Here is a 17,782-nt window from a genome sequence, read left to right as displayed (position 1 = left end):
CACTTCTTACTTCTCTCCACTGTGAAAAGTCACTTTATCCCTACTCTCCGTTTCCTGTTGACACTCTCAAAGAACTCCAGAAGGTTGGTCAGGCAAGATTTACCTTTGCAGAAGCAATGCTGGTTCACTCCCAGCAGGGCCTGTTCTTCTATGTGCTTTACAATTCTATCCTTGAGGATGCCTTTCCATCAATTTGCCTGGAATGAACATTAAGCTAACTGGCCTGTAATTTCCCGGATCGTCCCTGGGTCCCTTTTTGAAAATCGGTGTTACATTTGCTACTTTCCAGTCCTCCGGTACAGAGTCTGATTGCAGGGATAAGTTACATATTTTAGCAAGGAGGTCAGCAATTTCACATTTGAGTTCTTTGTGGACTCTTGGGTGGATGTCATCCGGCCCTGGCGATTTGCTAGTTTTCTTTTTTTTCCCCCAGACAGTTTAGAACATCATCTCTTGTCACTTCTATCTGACTCAGTTCTTTAGCCTCTATCCCTGAAAAGCCTGGTTCAGGAACAGGTATATGCTCAGTATCCTCTGCCGTGAAGACGAACGCAAAGAACTCATTTAGCTTCTCTGCAACCTCCATATCCATGCAACCACCCCTTCCTACAGTAGTGTCCAAACATAGGGTATGGCCTGACTGCTGGAATCAGCCCAGCAGGAAGAGTGGGGCCAGCCAAGAGCACGCCTCTTTCCTCTTTGTGGGGGATGTAGAGGCAGCATCTGGTGCAGCAGGAGCGATCTAATAGACAGAAAAACCTTCACCTAGGGTTGAGGTTTCAGGTCCTCAGGCCCTGGGCTGAAACTTTCTATGGTGAGGACAAACCAAGACCACCTCTGTAAACCCCCTCATTCCTTCCACTTCTTTAATTAAAGCAGCAGAGGACACATCCAGCTGGACACAGCTCTTTGCCAGTGGGACCCTGCACCATCCAGCCCCACAGTACGACCCAAGGAGATCCCAATCTCTGCCTCCTCCACTCTGTGGGCAAGGGTGGCTCCAGAAATGGGGGCAAGTGCCTCCTCTGCAAAGCAGGTGGCCCTCAGTTGCTCCTCCCTTTCTGTTTCAGAAATCTAATCTGTGGGATACGGCTCGCCCACCCAGAAAGGTACTTTGCCCTTTATAAGCACCCATCAATTTTATTTCTGGTGCTGCCACTGCCTGTGGGGCATGTCAGACCCACCCTGACACATGCACGCATAATCAGTATTGGCCTGGCTAGAGCCAAAGGTTGCAGCCCAGTGGCAGGAGGGGTTAGCAGCTTAAAATGCCAGCATGGGCTCTAACTAAAGTAGGACTCCAAGCTCCCACTTTGGCTCAAGCACCCTTCCGTTCCATTAAATTGGTTGCTGGCTGCCTGGCCATTTTTCAGTTGAATCAGCCCATCATTTGAGCCCTGAGAGAGGGGTCAGCCACAGAAGGCCCAGCTGGTTTCCAAAGCATCTCTTCCATGCTGAATCCCTATAGCTTTCCACAGGAGCTGGGGCTACTCTGTGACTTGTCACCAGTCCTGCTCTGCTTCCAAGTCGCAGGCACTAAGACAGGGTCTCTCTAAAGAGGCTCGCTGCCTGGTGCAGATGGTACAGGGCTTTGTTTCTCAAGGATGCTTCAGCCCCACTTAGGGCCATCTGCCAGCTGAGACCTGTTGTGGGCTACTCCCTAGCTGCATTGTGGCTGGAGGAAAACACTTTTGCAGCACAAAAGGGCCTCCACTCCCTGCACCTCTCTGTTTGAAAGGACTTCCAGGACCAGCATTGTTGTATCACTCCTGGAAGGGAGCAAGAGGCCCAGCAGGACAAATGATGGCTTTACTCCCATGTACGCACTTTGCAGTAGCCCAGAAGCATCAGGCCAGAGTGTCCCGGAAGCAGGCGGCGGCATCCAGTACCTGTGGAACTTCTAGAAGAATAACTGGGCTACAGCGGCCACACCAGAGCCACGAACCTGGGGCAGGAAGGCCTTCGCAGTTCCTGTTCTTGCTGCACATTGTGTTCTCTCCCTTTGCCAGCAGATTAAAGACCCATGCCCCTTCCTGACCGAAGGAAACTTGTGCAAAAAATAGCAAGTCTGACTGGAGCCCTTTATTTAAAGAGTTACCGCATGCATCAAGGAGGACAGACAGAAAATCATGTTTCAGGGAGGAGTGCTAGCTGCATAGATCAAGGGACATGGCAAAGCTGCCGCAGTTTGCGGGGGAGCAGATAAAGGGCATTTGTTGCCTGCCCACTTCGCTCTGTCTGCACACCAGCAGCCCAGGAAAGGAACTCTAAGCTCTGCCCCACCCAGCATTCCACAAAGCCATCAAGCAGAGATGGCAACTGGCGTGCCTTGTCAACTTGGGCTCTCTGCCTAGCACATCCACGGGCAGACCCTTCTACTTTGGGGGCATACCCCTGATTCTGTAACCTCACAACCCATGAGTGCATTGGAGCTGCAGCCAGACTGAGCAACCTCAGAATTTCCCACCAGAAGGATCAAGGGAGGGTATCCATGTGGGGCAGGATGAGGTCACAGCCTTGGCAATGCTGCATCCCCTGCCATCTCTCTCCCCGTATCAGATGACCACTGAGTCTCCCTCTGGCTTCAGGCTGAGCCCCCAAGCAGCCAGGAGAAGCAGCCAGCCAGCCAGCACCTCCGTGCCAAAAGAAAGCCAGGCAAGTGCCAGGGACCAGCCAAAGGCAATGTGGACGTGCTTGAAGTGCTGCGGGTCAAACATGCGCACTGTCTCGGTGTATGCTGCCCTGGAATAGCAGATGTAGATGCTGGTCCCCGACAGTGTCAGCAAAGCTGGAGGGGAAGAAAAGGGGCAGGTGTGATCAAAACAGTAGGTTGGACGGCAGTGACAGCCTCTGAAGGGGGAGGTTCCATTCCACTAATAACCATGATATTATTCATTCATTCATTCATTCATTCATTCATTCATTCATTCATTCGATTTCTATACCACCCTTCCAAAAATGGCTCAGGGCAGTTTACACAGAGAAATAACAAATAATTAAGATGGATCCCTGTCCCCAAAGGGCTCACAATCTAAAAGAATCATACGATAGACACCAGCCACAGTCACTGGAGGTACTGTGCTGGGGCTGGATAGTTAAATGGAACCTCCCTCCTGGTCAGAAGCAATATATCTTTCATTGCTCAAGGATGGAGACAAAACAATAAGGGGTGGCATGTATCTCCAGGCCCTGATGGTGAGTTTCCAGAGGCATCTCACTGACTGATACTAGAAGCAGAGCACTGGACTTGGGAGATCTTTGGACTGATCCAGCAAGACAGTTCTTATCAGCACTCTCCTGGGAGTTGGTTCCATGTCAGCTCTTTCAGTTTTCAGCCTGCTGCCTGCAAGGCTCTCTGAGAACGACCCATCAGTTCTCTGCCCCTCTCACCACGTGACAGAGAAATGCAGCTCAGCAGGGCAAGGGCTGGGCTTGACCTCTGCAAACAAAGTAGCTTGGGAGTCTAGTCCAGACCTCAGTGCATCTCATAGCTGCCAAGCTGTGCTTCAAGCCTCTACTATCACGTTAAAGAGAAGTGACCCCTTGCAAGCTATTTAGAACATAAGTGTTTTGTACAATCAAGTTGTTCACGTTTTGTTGGCCCAGCATTTTTAGTTTCTGCTAAAAAAATTAACCTACAACAAAATTAATTTGTTGTAGAGTTTTTAAGTTGAACTTCTAGCTGGTATCTCAGAGCCAAGCAAATATCCTATAGAGTGCTGGACTAGGACCGGGGAGACCTGAGTTCAAATCCCCATTCAGCCATGATACTAGCTGGGTGACTCTGGGCCAGTCACCTCTCTCTCAGCCTAGCCTGCTTCACAGGGTTGTTGTGAACAAGAAACTTAAGTATGTAGTACACCGCTCTGGGCTCCTTGGAGGAAGAGCGGGATGTAAATGTAACAGCAGCAGCAGCAGCAGCAGCAGCAGCAGCTTAGGTCCTGGATATTTAAGAGAATGAGGAGGTTCCCACAATCAGTGGGAACCGTCGAGATGGGGTTTGCGAGGAGAGCGGGCTTAGCCGCTCTCCTCACAGACAATCCGTCAGTCGGCTGCGAGTGGCCGAACTGGCCGTCCACATGACTGCCGGCTACGTTACGGATCCGGTGGAGGCTGAGGAATTCGGGTGTCATGCGGCCCCCGGAAGCTCCAGCATGCCTTGCGTGAGCACACAGGGCATGCTGGAGAGACCCCCGAGCCGGGAGGCTGCATTTAGCCTCCCTGCCGGGAGTGTCCTTGTGAGTTGAGCAGCGTGGAGCCGCTCCGTGGCAACTCACAATAAAAAAAACCTAAGGGGAGGGGGAATTAGTGGGGTTTGCTGCCAGGAGCTGTGTGGCTCCCATGGCAGCACACGATCCACTAAAAGAGGGCTAGGCTCCCTTAGCCTGCTTTTAGTGGATTGTGAGAATCTCCTCAATGTCTTCTTCACTATGAGCCCAAGTGCCCATTGAGATGATCCGGAGAAGTTTGTCTGCAGTTGCCACCAGCTCATTTGGTGGCTATGCAGGGATGGGCCTTCTCTGTTGATGCCTCAAGACTTTAGAATGTGCTCCCTTCTGAAATAAGAGCCTCCCCATCTCTGACAACGTTTAAAAAGTATCTAAAGACTTGTTTTTTCACCCAAGCTTTTTAACTAGACTTGTGGTTTTAAATTGTTTTAAGGTTTTGGTTTCTGTTTTCATTTATTTTATGTTGCTGTAAACTGCCCAGAGATGGAAGTCTGGGGCAGTGTACAAATATAATGCATAAATAAAAATTAACAGAGGTCAGTAGCACAATTAGTTCTGGCTCACAAGATCACTGGTTTAGGACACACATCTGGGACTACACTGCGGAGCCATTGTTATTGAGTACTTTGAAGTCTTAGGCTATGGGGCAGTTCTCCACTCTCAAAGCTACTGGCTCAAATTGCCTACAAACTGAGGGAGGCTTTGCCAGGTCAGCTATCTCCAATACATAGAAATATGTATTTTTCATAACTCTGTATGTAAGCCATAGAATATTCCAAGATCCAATCATCAAGATTTGTTTTTCAGACAATTAAAGGTCCTCTCATTCACCTATGGCTATCATAGGTTTGCTGAAGGACCACTGGCTGACACACTGTGCAACATTATGTGCATGTTGCAATGTAGAATTCATGCAGTTGTGCAAGAGTGCTGTTGCACTGAGTGCAAAAGATTGCACAAACGTGGCTGCTCAGTTGACAGCATTATTTGCAATGGCCATACACTCCACAACTGTGTGCGTGCACCGTTCTTGTGTCTAGTGCCAAAAGCACTTTTGCCCAATTGCACGAACAACACGTTGCAACCTGCACAGTAAGTCAGCCATTTTGTCAAGGGAGAATGGGTTATGTATGTGTGGAGCATCTAAGTTCCATGTCTCACTCCCAAAGAAGCCTCTTGCCAAACTCCATTACCACACAGCATGGAGGTGGAGGTGGCTACTGTGAGCAGAGGGTCCTGTGAAAAATTAATCATACACTTACATCTTAGCACAGCCATATTAATGCTAAAACATGGTCATAAATGGAGCCTGTAGCTAGTCTTGGACTGGTGACCTGAGGGATAACAGGCATTGAGAGCTTGCAGAGTCACTCCCTGCAAGGAGCCCAGCTACACCAGCCAAGGAAGCTTGCTTCTACCAATTGGTCAAAATACCACTGTAGAGGGCTTCTAGTCAGGCGTCCTCATGAGTCAGAGCAATGAAGGGCCTTGTTGATAATGTTGAGGATACAAAGAGAAGGTGAGGGAGGACAGGTCAGGAGTTGGGAATGAGACAGAATGTCATTTCCATAGCAACAAAGGTCTGGTCACAACATAAATAGCCACAATGATAAAACACCTTAATACTTGTTTTGCTCTGGTCAGTGGCAGCCTCAGGCTGGTACACTCCCCATGAACAAAATCTGGGCAGATGTTCAATGGCATTTTGCCATGTGGGGCAAACTCATGGTGGACCCCTCCCCCGCAAAGCCTCCTAATGTAGTGTAGTGGTTAGAGGGTTGGACGAAGACGAGGGAGAGCCAAGTTCAAAACCCTGTTCAGCCATGAAACTCACGGGCTGACTCTGCGCCAGCCACACTGCTCTGAGGTTTTGGGAAGAAGAGCGGCATAGAACTGTAAATGAATAAGCTCTTCGATTGTAGCTTCACTCACCACCCAGCAGAAAATAGCAGCCTGTAAACAGCAGAAGCTGGGAGCTCCGGGCCAAGGAACCGATGATCCCACAGATCCAGCCAAAGACAACCAAGATGAGGCTGAGTGGCAGCAGAACCACAAAGGCTCGCTGCATGCCTGGCCAAGAGATACAGCACAGTGGTGATGGTCATCAAGCGGAGGAAACAGAATCCTGGCTGGGTTCTGGAAGTTAAGACTAGATGGCCTTAAACTATTCTAGACGGCCCTGTGATATGTTCTCTCAAAAGACAAGCAACCCCACTATTCCCACCTCCCAAAATCAGAAATCATGCCCATCCATGAGTGGCTAGAGAATGGGTGGCAAAGTAAGCCTATCAAGTCAGGCACCAACCCAAGAACCCATGGATGGCCCCTGAGGTCCCAGGACCATCTCTGGGGGATGTTCCCTTGCAAAATGGGGAGACGTGTGGGAGAAGGGAGCAGCGCAAGAGTCTCACACTGCGGCGGCTGCTTCTGTTGCTGCTGCTGCTGCCTGCTCCTGCCCTCCCCACTGGCAAATAGACTTCCTTCCAGAGCCCCTTGCAATGATGCAGGGAACTCTGAGAGGAAAGCCCATTTGCTGATGGAGAGTCTCCCAGGGGTGGCTGGCTCCTTCCATCCTCCCCCCCCCCGTCAGCCCTTGGGAGGTGTGATGCAGTGGGGTCCATTCCTCCTATCCTCTGAGGGGGAAGAACTCTGCAAGCAGCATCCCCCCCATCAATTTAAACTCCCCACAGAGAGAGAAGAGGGGTATCCCCCAGCCAAGCCTTGCTATAGAAGGTTCCAGACAGGAGGATGGGCACAGTGGCAGGCCCATAACCAGGGGTGGATGGGCAGGGCAGGGCTAGGGGAACCTTCCCTCCCCCCCCCCTTTTTTTTTTTTTACAAATAGAAGTTGTCTTTAAAAGACCAAATACACTGGCCCCTTGCTGTTTTGTGCCCCCCTGCCCCAAGCTGTGCTTTGCAACTCCTCTCCAGGGTTTCAGGCAAGGGTCTTTCCCAGCTGTATTGCTAGCCTGGCAACATCTCCAGACGAGGCTGGGAAAGACCCCGCCTGAAATCCTGGGAAGGCACCGCCATGCCGTGAAGGCAACATTGAGCTAGGTGTCAGTGGACCAACGGTCTGACTCACTGTAAGGCACTCCCACATGCACGTTCAACAGCCAGCTTCCACCATGCTTCCCAACTAGTCAGAGCCACCTGTCTCAGAGGAAATGTTTCTGATACACAGAGAAGATTCCTACCCCTCCCTCCAGAGGCCTAAGCCCCTATTAGGTTTCCTACTCACAGATAAGATGTTGGAGTGATGCTGGAACTTGCCTACTCTGTGTGCCAAAGGGGTCAATCAGAGGCATGCAGGCATTCCACCCTGGGGAGAGGACAGAGAAGGGAGCAGAGTCAAATGGGGAAGCTGCATAACTGACGTACTAGAGCAACAGAGTTGACAATGCTGGAATGGGCCTTTCCTTCCACTAGACCGACTTGGGCAGGATATTCGACTGCATCCCGGACAGAAACATATGCCTAGAACTCATCAGATAAGTGGAGCCAACTAGATAGAGGCAGATGCAATACTGGGATCAATGCTGACCTGCCTTTGGCACCAAATAATCATTTATTCAGGTAATGTCTGGGGTTCTTGCTGTAGCGCTTTTCAGAAGGAAGCATTCTGAGGAGGTGGGGATAGTAAATGGAGAGCCATCACTCAGTGGCAGAGCACCTGCTTTGCATGCAGAAGGGCCCAGGTTCAATCCCTGGCAGCATCTCCAGTTAGGACTGGGAGAGACCACTGTCTGAAACCCTGGAGAGGTACTCAGTACAAGGCAGCTTCACTTGTTTAAATGGGACCTCAGCTCATTTCTCAGAGTCACCAACCAGCAAGCCTCCTCACGAATCTGCTTGTGACTGTGGCCACAGCAGTTGCTTCATCCCTTCTTATTTCTCATCTATTCCAGGTGCCTGAGGCACCTAAAGGAACTTGGGCAGTGGTGCACTCCTCAGGGGGTAAAACCTGTCACCCTATGTTTGGCAGCCTAGAGAACTAGACACAGAGAGAGAGAGAGAGAGAGAGAGAGAGAGAGAGAGAGAGAGAGTAGTGCAAGCTGATGCTATGCAACAAAGACCCCTGCTGCTCCCTAAAGGTTCAAAAATCCCAGAATGTGTAGGGCCCATAGCAATGCCAAAAGTTGCATTCTGCAAAGGGTATAGTTCTAGCTTCAACTGTGCACTAGAGAGAGCACAGTTTAGAGGACAGAATAAGGCTCTGGGCAGGATTTAATGGGTGGAAACCCTCCCCTGCCAAGCTTCTGATTCATCATTAACCCAACTGTGACATCAGGGATGGCAAAACTCATGTTGGACATCAGAGTGGAGCAGCATTACTTTGATTGATTGATTGATTGAGTGCCATCAAGTCGGTGTCAACTCTTAGCAACCACACAGATTCTCTCCAGGATGATCTGTCTTCAACTTGGCCTTTAAGGTCTCTCAGTGGTGCATTCATTCCTGTCGTAATCGAGTCCATCCACCTTGCTGCTGGTTGTCCTCTTCTTCTCTTTCTTTCAACTTTTCCCAGCATGATGGACTTCTCAAGGGAGCTGGATTTTCGCATAATACGTCCGAAGTATGATAGTTTGAGCCTGGTCATTTGTGCTTCAAGTGAAAATTCTGGATTGATTTGTTCTATGATCCATTTGTTTCTGTTTCCTAGGCCATATAGGCCTACTGTGTTTTCCTCCTTACCTTTTCCAGCTTTGGCATTCCAGTCTCCAACCACCAGTGTGTGTAATGAATCATCATAGGGATTCATTATGAGGAAAGGTTATTAGACACCAAAGAGCCTAAACACTTGAAAAAAATCCTAGAACATAAACTGAGTAGTACCCCTCTGCCTTGTGGGTGGGAGAGGGGTGTAGTTGGCACATGGCAGTTGGCACTGTAGAAAAAACAGTCAAAATGAATAGAAGAAATGAAGGTATTTACTAATGAATCCTCATGGGGATTCATTGAGGGAAAGTTATTATACACCAAAGAATCCAAACACCTGAAAAATAGTGACCACACATTTTGCTCCATAACTCCACTTCTACAAGAGCTTAGCTTTTTCTTTCTTTTCTTTTCTTTTTAATGAAAGCTGGGAATCTGGGGTCATTAATAGGAGGGATCCAACTCTCAAATTGATTCAAATTGAATCAGGCACGATTCGATTTGTACCTGAATCCAGCCAATGAACCACAGGAGTGATTTGTTTTGTCTCCAAATCACCTGAAACAGCTAGATTCGGGTACAAATTGATTTGTACTCGAATCAATTTGCACATCCCTAATTGTAGTATTGCTCCTTGTCTCTTCTAACAGCTTTCTGAAATTCCCTATTAAGTTCCTTCCTGAGGTCTTTATCTTTCTTGACTTTGGCTTCTCTCCTCTTCTGGGCAATTTCCACTGTTTGTTCTGACATACATTTTGCTTTCTTCTGTTTCTTGGTCTTTGGCAGTCTCTTTTCACATTCATCCTTAACAACTTCTTTGATTTCATTCCACAGTTTCTCTGGTTCCCTATCAATGAAGTTCAGAACTCCAAAGTGGTTCCTGATGTTTTCCATTAAAATGGTGGGTACATTCTCAAGATCATATTGTGGAAGCTGTAACTTTGTTTTTCTGCTTTAGCTTGACTTGGAACTTGCACATGAACAGTTCATGATTGGTTCCACAGTTGGCCCCCGGCCATGTCTTTGCTGTTATCACTGAGCTCTTCCACCTTGTTGTACCAATAATGTAAACAATTTGATTTCTGTGTACTCCATCTGGTGACGTCTATGTATATAGGTGCCACTTTGGTTGTTCAAAGAATGTGTTAGCAATGAAGAGATCATTGGTTTGGCAGAAACTAATAAGTAGTTCTCCTGCTTTGTTTCTGTTTCCTAGGCCATATAGCCTACTGTGTTTTCCTCCTTACCTTTTCCAGCTTTGGCATTCCAGTCTCCAACCACCAGCATCTTGCTTGCATGTTCTGTCAATTTCAGACTGAACTTGAGTATAAAGCTCATCAACTTCCTCTTCTTCTGCATCAGTTGTTGGGGCATAGACTTGAAGAACTGTTGTGTTAAAGGGTTGTCCACGAAATCCAATTGATATTAGTCAGTCACTGACCGCATTGTACCCAAGTGCTGTCATTGATATATCCTTCCTGACTATGAAAGCAATACCATTCCTCCTTTGGTTTTTGTGTCCTGAGTAGTAAGTAAACAGTATGATTTTCTGACTGAAAGTGTCTCATTCCAGTCCATTTTAATTCACTCATGCCCAAGATGTCAATCTGTAGTCGATTAATTTCATCTTTCACTGTGTCGAGCTTCTTATTCCTGCTTCTTACATTCCACATTCCCATTGTAATTCTGTCTTTGCAGCTTCGGATTTTCTTTTCCCGCACGGCAACATCAGCTGCTAGACGTCCAAAAGGCTTTAGTCTAACCGCATCATTAACACCATCGATACTCTGAGAGATCCTCCGCCCTTCCTCTGTAGCATGTTGAGTACCATCCGACCTGAAGGGCCCATCATCTGGCACGACATTGACAATCATTCCATTTTGTCTATCCATATGGTTTTCTTGGTAAAATATAGGAGTGGTTTACCATTGTCTTCTCCCACGCAGTATGAAGTGATGCCTTTGCCGTTGTCACTGAAGTCATCGTCCACCTCCAGCACCTTCCTATATCGCCCCTGCCCAATATAGGTGCCTGCTTGCTTTAGCTGGGCAGCTAGGATGACCTTTGTGCTTTGGGTGAGCCTACTGGGAGTATACCTCCTGGCGTACTTTGCTCATCCCTCCAAGGAACACCCACCCACCCCCCGCCCCGATGAAGCAACATAAAGAACTGGGGGGGGGGGCATTACTTTGCTTCCTTTGAAAAGCGAACATTTCAGATAGTTTCATTCAAAGATTACTTGCTTCATTCTTTTGAGCTGTTCCTTGTAGCGGAGGATGTCATTCCTGGCATGGTACATTACTACAATTGAGCCTCTTACTCACAGATGTAGCTAGGGGAGAGGGGGCCTGTGTTCTTTGCAATCAGCATCCCCTAATTCTCCTGGATTTTGCATATCCATCATATGCCTCTAGTATGTCACAGATGCCTGGAAACAAGGCATCCCAGCAGCCCTGGAATTCAAGGAATTAATGAACTGCCTAGGAAAAACAGGAAGATGGAGAGGAAATTGCTCTCATGAATGACTGTTAGGAGTCTGGAGTCCACCACTTCTTCTCAGGAGTCTTATACTGGGAAGCACTGAGGATCCAGTGTGTTTTGGCATGAACCCTGCCCCAGATGATCTGGCGGGAGGTCTGGTTAGGGTTGTGGGGGGACTCGGACCACGGCTGCTCCAGGGCTTTGGAACAGATAGATTCAGGGGCGTACCATCCATTAAGCAAGGGGAGACAGTTGTCTCCTGGCCCGCTGCCTCAAAGGGCCCCCCAGAGGCAAGTCACACCCGTCCCTAGCACCCGCCCGATTGCAGCCTGCTGCCTGGGCAGGCCGTGTACTGACCGGCAGCCTTGGTGCGATGAGGATGACAGGGGCCCTTTCCCTTGCCTTCAAGGCAAGACCTGAGAAGCTGCATCTGCGCCCCTCTCTCTCCTGGTCTGGGCAGGGTGGGCGGGTCAGCAGCCACCTGCCTGCCTCGTGTGCTCCCTGACTGAGCAGTAGGGAGGCACACAGGAAGTTAGGCAGCGGCAAAGTTGGCCAACAGCCGGCCGGTGGCATTGAAAGAAGGGGGCGGGAAGGGGAAGGACTTGGAGGAGATGAGAAGCTCCAGAGCAGGGTCGCCTCACCTGTTTGCTGCTGTCACCGCTGCCATGTGGACTTCACAGCCAAGGGGGAGAGTGGGGAGAGCAGAGCAGCGAAGGTGGAGGGTGGGAAGACTACAGGCAATGGGTGGAGAAAGGCAGCGCGGGGGTGGGGGGAACAATAGCTATGGAGGCAGACAGAGCAAGTGGCAAGGATGGGGGGATTGGGTGGAGACAGGGAGGGGGCTTAATCCTGTGTTTCTGGGTAACTCTCCACCAGACTGGCAGAGTCTTCCCTTCCCTTCCAATTGTTTGTTCCCTTCCATTACACCCCCCCCCGTCCTCATTTCCCTTTTGCCTCCTATGATCCCATAGCGTCTTCCCTTCCCTTCCAATTGTTCGTTCCATTCTCTCTCTCTCTCTCTCTCTCTTTTCCCCATCTCCCTTTTGCCACCAATGCTGTCCCACAATGTCTTCTCCAACTGTATGTTCTCTCTCTCTCTCTCTCGCCCTCCTTTCCCCCCTCCTTTCCCCATCTCCTTTTTGCCTCCTATGCTGTCTCACAGCATCCCCTTCCAATTGTATATTCCTTCTCTCTCTCACTCTCCTTTCCCCATCTCCCTTTTGCCTCCTTTGCTCCCTCTGCCTTCATATATTGTGTGATAGCCATTAATTTCTCACCCTGTCTTGTATAGTTTCATATTTTTGGTGCTGCAAAGGTTGCCAAATACTGTTGCTCACACTGTGCTTCTGTTACCAAAGAGTTTAGGTTCCCAGAAACCAGCATGATCCTACATCCCTGTTTTTATTCCCAGTTTGTGTTCATTACTTCCATGCAGAGGCGTATCTAGGGAAAATAGAGCCTAGGGCAAGCACTGAAATTGCGCCCCCTGTCCAAACATCTGACACCCATCTTTCAGATAACTTTACCATAATATCAACTGAAAAATACAAGTCAAACTCGTTAATCTTTTAATCTTTCAAAAACTATTTAGCAGTGGATGTAGCCAGACCAAAAAATGCTGGAAAACTACAAATTTCAGTATGCTGGGGCTCATGAAATACCCAAATACTATGTGGAGGTGTACTTGGAAAACTAAACAGAAGTGCCTGTCTAATTCTCAAGTATGCATTGTAGCATCACTATTACATAGGTTTTAAAATTTGACTTTTCCCAGATACTCTGAAAATAATTAAAGGATATGCAGAGTAAACTGTGTCACTGCTTGGAATATATTCTAGTCTTTCAGAAAGGCAGTTAAAATGAGAGAAAGAGAGCAAGAAGCTCCCAGTGGGGCTTAATACTAAGGATTTCACACTGATTCAAAGACAAACTCACCATTAATAGCCATATTATTAAGACATCGCATTTAACTCATTTATCACAAGCAAAATAAGAGCAAATGAATACAATCCTAGCTCATAAGCTTCAGCTCAGTATTCACAAGCCCTGATCCTCTGTACATAGTGCCAATCTGAATATGTGTACAGTGACTTATATTATATTTAAAAATTTTAATTTTTTTAACCTGTAGTCCCTTTGGGGGGCTTCCTAAGGGCCGTGATGGGGTCTGCAAAGGTTCCCCCTCCCCCCACTGGCCTCTAGGGCCTCACAGGGGCCATTTGAGCATGTGCGGTGGCCATTTTTTAAAATAACTTTTTAAAAAATGGCTGCTGAAAACAAGATGGCCACCACACATGCTCAAATGGCCTCTGCAAGTCCTGGCATAGCCTAGGGCCTCACAGAGGCCATTTGAGCATGCACGGTGGCCATTTTGTTTTTGGTGGCCATTTAAAAAAAAATTTTAAATTAATTAATTTTCAAAAATGGCGCCCCCCTTCAAGTGGCGCCTGGGGCACGTGCCCTGCCTGCCCTACGCTAGATACACCCCTTCTTCCATGCATGCATAGCCTCTCACCAATGACCTCTTTAAATTCCTTTTACTATCTCTTATACATTTCCTTTAACCTATCCCAGTACTATCTCTTTAAATTCTCTTTAACCTATCTGTGTATTAAATCAAATATCCTCTTGGAATTTTAATTATGCATGAATGTGGTGTGTCAAGGTAATGTTGATGTTCTACCATTATACATGCAATAATAATTTTAAAAGAAATATATATAATGACTAAAGTCATTACATATCTATAGAATAAAGTGTGAACAGCATTCTCAATTTCAGATGAAGTGCTGTAAAAGTATCTAATGGTTTAAATTGAATGTTATTTCTACACTATTCTGCAAATGTATGACTGGGAGGCTATTTTAAGAAAAAATTATTAAGGAAATTGGTTCAGGCATTGCAGCCTACATACACTTCTTTGGCTTTTCATTTTATGATGTTTGAACTGATTGCTGAATGTACATTTCTCACTTTTTAATAGGGGTTTATTAGAGGCACATTTATATTGAGACAAATGGACCGAGTGTGTGTGTTGCATCTATAGTGGCATATAATAATGCACATGTGGGCACACTGCTTTGATACTGCCTCCCAGAACAAAACACATTCTATTCATGGCTGAAAAAAATTAAAGGGAACATTGGATGGGGATGAATGTGTTGGCTGTGGCTGATTTTTGGAGAACAAACAGCAAGGAGGTCATGGAGGTGAATCAGAGCAGTTAAAGATGATATGATATTAAATGTGTCAGTTCAAAAGGATGTAGATATTTTATATGCCCCTTTTGATATTAAGAACACTGAATTTTGTTTGTATATTTTTAATGTTGTTGATATTACTGTTCATTTTAAATGAACAAATGAAAAATATTGTGTTTTTTTAAAAAGAAAATCCTGCCATGCTACAGCCCTGACAAAAATGGTTAAGCTTGGAACAGAAGCTTCCTTTGGAACCCACAGAAGGGGAGGAGAGCTGGTCTTGTGGTAGCAGGCATGAATTGCCCCCTTATATTTCACAAAGTTGATATGGCTGTATGGTTTGGTTCTGCTGTTGTTTACACCCGGTAACTGTAGTCTCCTGTCCTCTGTTAATCTGTTACACGTGTCCTTAATGCTCTTCTGCAGCAGAGACATGGGGCCAGGAGAAGGAGAGGAAGGCAGTGAGGGGCCCATTTTAAAATCTCATCTCCGGGCCCACTCCAACCTTGGAACGCCCCTGATAGACTCCCTGTCATAATAAAACTATTCTTCCCCATCTCCAATTGCTTTTTAAAAGACCCTCAGGACGCACCTGTTTTCTCAGGCTTTTAGTTAAAATTCATTTTAAACTGTCTAATTGCTTTCCTTCTGTAAAGCTGTTTGAATTGTTTAAAAACAATTCTATTTTTTGCATTTGTTGTCTTTTAGATTATGTACACCGCCTAGGGATGCACATAGCAGGCAGTATATCAACATGACAAATAAATACAAGCATCCATCCATCCGGCACCGGAGTCCTGTCCTCTCCTCCTCCTCCTCCTCCTCCCCCCTCATGCACATTCTTCTTCCATCAGCCACTGCAGGACACGTGGCGGCGGCGGCGACTTCAAGAATAACTCCCCACGCTAACCCTGGTCAGCCGGCGAAGCAGAATCAAGAGCTTCTCGTCCCCACGCACGCGACGGAGATCTTCGGGAAAGGGGAGGCGGCGGACACCGAGGGAGCGGGGGAGGAGCGAGCATCCCCACCTCCCCAAGCCCAACGGGGTCTTTTTAGGAAACAACGCGGGGGGGGTGACCCAGGTGACCCACCCTTGGGCTACTCCTCCCCGTCTTGCGAGTCCAAGGGGGTGAGGAGGTGCCACCAGCACAGAGGCCAGAGGCGAGCAGCAGTGTCCGCCCGCCGCTCAGCCTACCTTCGCAAAGGCGCCAGAGTCCGGCATGCGAACTCAGCTGCTCGGCGTCCCAAGCGCTGGTGGTGAGGTTGCTCGCCGGAGCCGGGTCGACCCGAACCAAGTACCAGTAGTCGGTGCCGATGGCCGCAGCCAAGAGGCAGAAGCTGCACACGCCGCTGAGCGCAGCGCCCAGGCAGAGCGCGCCGGGAGGCAGCGCCGCCGCGCTTCGTCCGCACCGTGAGCCCATCGCGCCTCCTCGGCCGCTGCCCGCAGGAGCTCCTCTGTGCCGCGCGACAGACACGCGATGTGGAGCAGACCCGGCGCCGCCCGCGTTCTGCCCGCGGCTCAGCCACCCCGCCGCACACGGACGTTTGCAGAGACAGGCGCGGGCGAAACGCAAGGCAGCCGTCCGACCGGCGCTCCTCTCCTTGCTGCCGAGTCGAGCGGGAGAGCCTGGCTGAGTCTTTGCCCACCCCAGCAGGCGAGGGGCGGCAGATTCTGCTCAAGATGCCCCCTGCGGTTGCCACTGGAGTGAGCAGCTCTTGGGGACCAAGCTAGCTGACCCTTGCAAAGAGCGCCTCCACTCTGCAAGCGTCACCGGTTCCTGGGGAAAGGAGGCTGGCCCGCACCAGGGGCTGCTTGGGGCGAAGCAACATTTTGTGCTATGCCTCAGGCATCACGATACCTTTTGCTGCCCCTGCACTCAAGTGTACTGGGGCCCCTAATTCCGATGCAGTGAGTGCAAAAAGCTGCTAGTTGCTGAAACCCAGCAAACTCAAGGCTTAGAGGGTGGAGTGGGGTAAGCCCCCAGGCCCAGTTGTGTTCATGCTGCCTCCTAAGCTGTCCCGTTCAGTTCAACATGACTCATTGCCTTGTAAGGATGCCTATGGATCCGGGGTGAGCCGATTGGTTCAAATAACCTGCCCTCCGCCAGCTCCACCCCTTCCTATTTTCTTTATCATTTCCCTCACTCCGAGGGGCCACTGGGGAGAGGGGTGAACACTGGCCTCCTCTCCACACCTCATGAGTGCCCCCTCCCCACTTCCGCATCTCCTTCCTCCCATTAATGCTTCCCCCCAAAAGCATGGTGTTGGCTTCCTTTCAATCTTATCTGAAGAACCACCGGTGGGCTTGCCCCATGCCATGTCCACTACAGATTTAGGTTGACTGCATTTCCCGAGTTAGGTTTATAGAGGACAGCTGCTTGTGAACAAGGATTCAATGCCTCCAGAAGGAAGGTGGACCCCAAGTTTTCTTCCCTTCCCGCTCCTGCCAGACACGTAAGATCAATTTCTCTAATAGACCCCGCCCCCCCACCTAAGACCACTCACTGCAGTGAATGTTATCGACTGTCTTCCATATCATGATTGCATGCCTCAGGCACAATGCAAATCTAGGCAGCTGCAATTTCACCACCACAATCCCTCTGCACTTTGGCACTGCTGTTCTTTGAGACTAACAAAAAGAAAGTCTAAATTACAGGTATCTATAAAAACAGAGAGGGGCACTACAGTGGTAAGTTATTTTTAACTGAGCGAGGCCAGGGCTCAAGTCTTCTGTCTGAGATGTAGGAACTATTCAAAGGCTTACAAAGGCAGTCTGTATCCACACACTGCTATATCATTCATTCAATTTTCATTGGAAATGTGTGTGCTGCTGACAGCAGGTGGCGCTTTGGGGGGCATGGGCCGCCCCAGCAGGAAGCGGCAATGGAGAGCAGGTTGGCGATGGAGCGCAGAAGCACCCGCTCTCCACTTTCTTAAAGTTCCCTTTTTAATTTCCCTCAAAGTGCTCAAACTGTGCTTTGAACTGTGGTTTGGGCACATCCCTAATATACAATTTAAGAATGTTTTCCAAGACTAAATTGGAGCTTTTCCCGATGCTTAAGGTCTCATGGTTTGCTTAAGAAATGGGTCCAAATTGATAAGAACACGTTAAGTTCCTTTGGAATCAAGAGGTAAAGATACTTAAAATCACTATCATTCCATTTAAAGTCCCACATATTCAAGCAGGACTTTAGGACAGGGTTTGATGGGAGT

General features: G+C 48.5%; 1 protein-coding gene across 3 annotated transcripts; it reads right to left on the bottom strand.

The window, feature by feature from the left end:
- Positions 1–2,074: 2,074 nt before the first annotated feature.
- Positions 2,075–16,243, bottom strand: TMEM235 (transmembrane protein 235). Of its 3 annotated transcripts, XM_053299880.1 has the most exons (4): positions 15,765–16,243; positions 7,471–7,551; positions 6,162–6,299; positions 2,075–2,788 (listed from the first exon to the last, which is right to left on the bottom strand). In XM_053299880.1, the coding sequence occupies exons 1-4, from the start codon at positions 15,988–15,990 to the stop codon at positions 2,556–2,558; spliced, it is 678 nt and encodes a 225-aa protein (XP_053155855.1). In that variant the 5' UTR covers positions 15,991–16,243; the 3' UTR covers positions 2,075–2,555. The 3 variants fall into 3 exon arrangements, with proteins under 3 accessions (XP_053155855.1, XP_053155856.1, XP_053155857.1); XM_053299881.1 differs by lacking the exon at positions 6,162–6,299; XM_053299882.1 differs by lacking the exons at positions 6,162–6,299; positions 7,471–7,551.
- Positions 16,244–17,782: the final 1,539 nt, after the last annotated feature.

The sequence above is a fragment of the Hemicordylus capensis genome, chromosome 2 (assembly GCF_027244095.1).
Source record: "Hemicordylus capensis ecotype Gifberg chromosome 2, rHemCap1.1.pri, whole genome shotgun sequence".
Taxonomy (NCBI): Eukaryota; Metazoa; Chordata; class Lepidosauria; order Squamata; family Cordylidae; genus Hemicordylus; species Hemicordylus capensis.
Note: the sequence above shows the minus strand (reverse complement) of the source record. Positions and strands in the feature narration are given on the sequence as shown.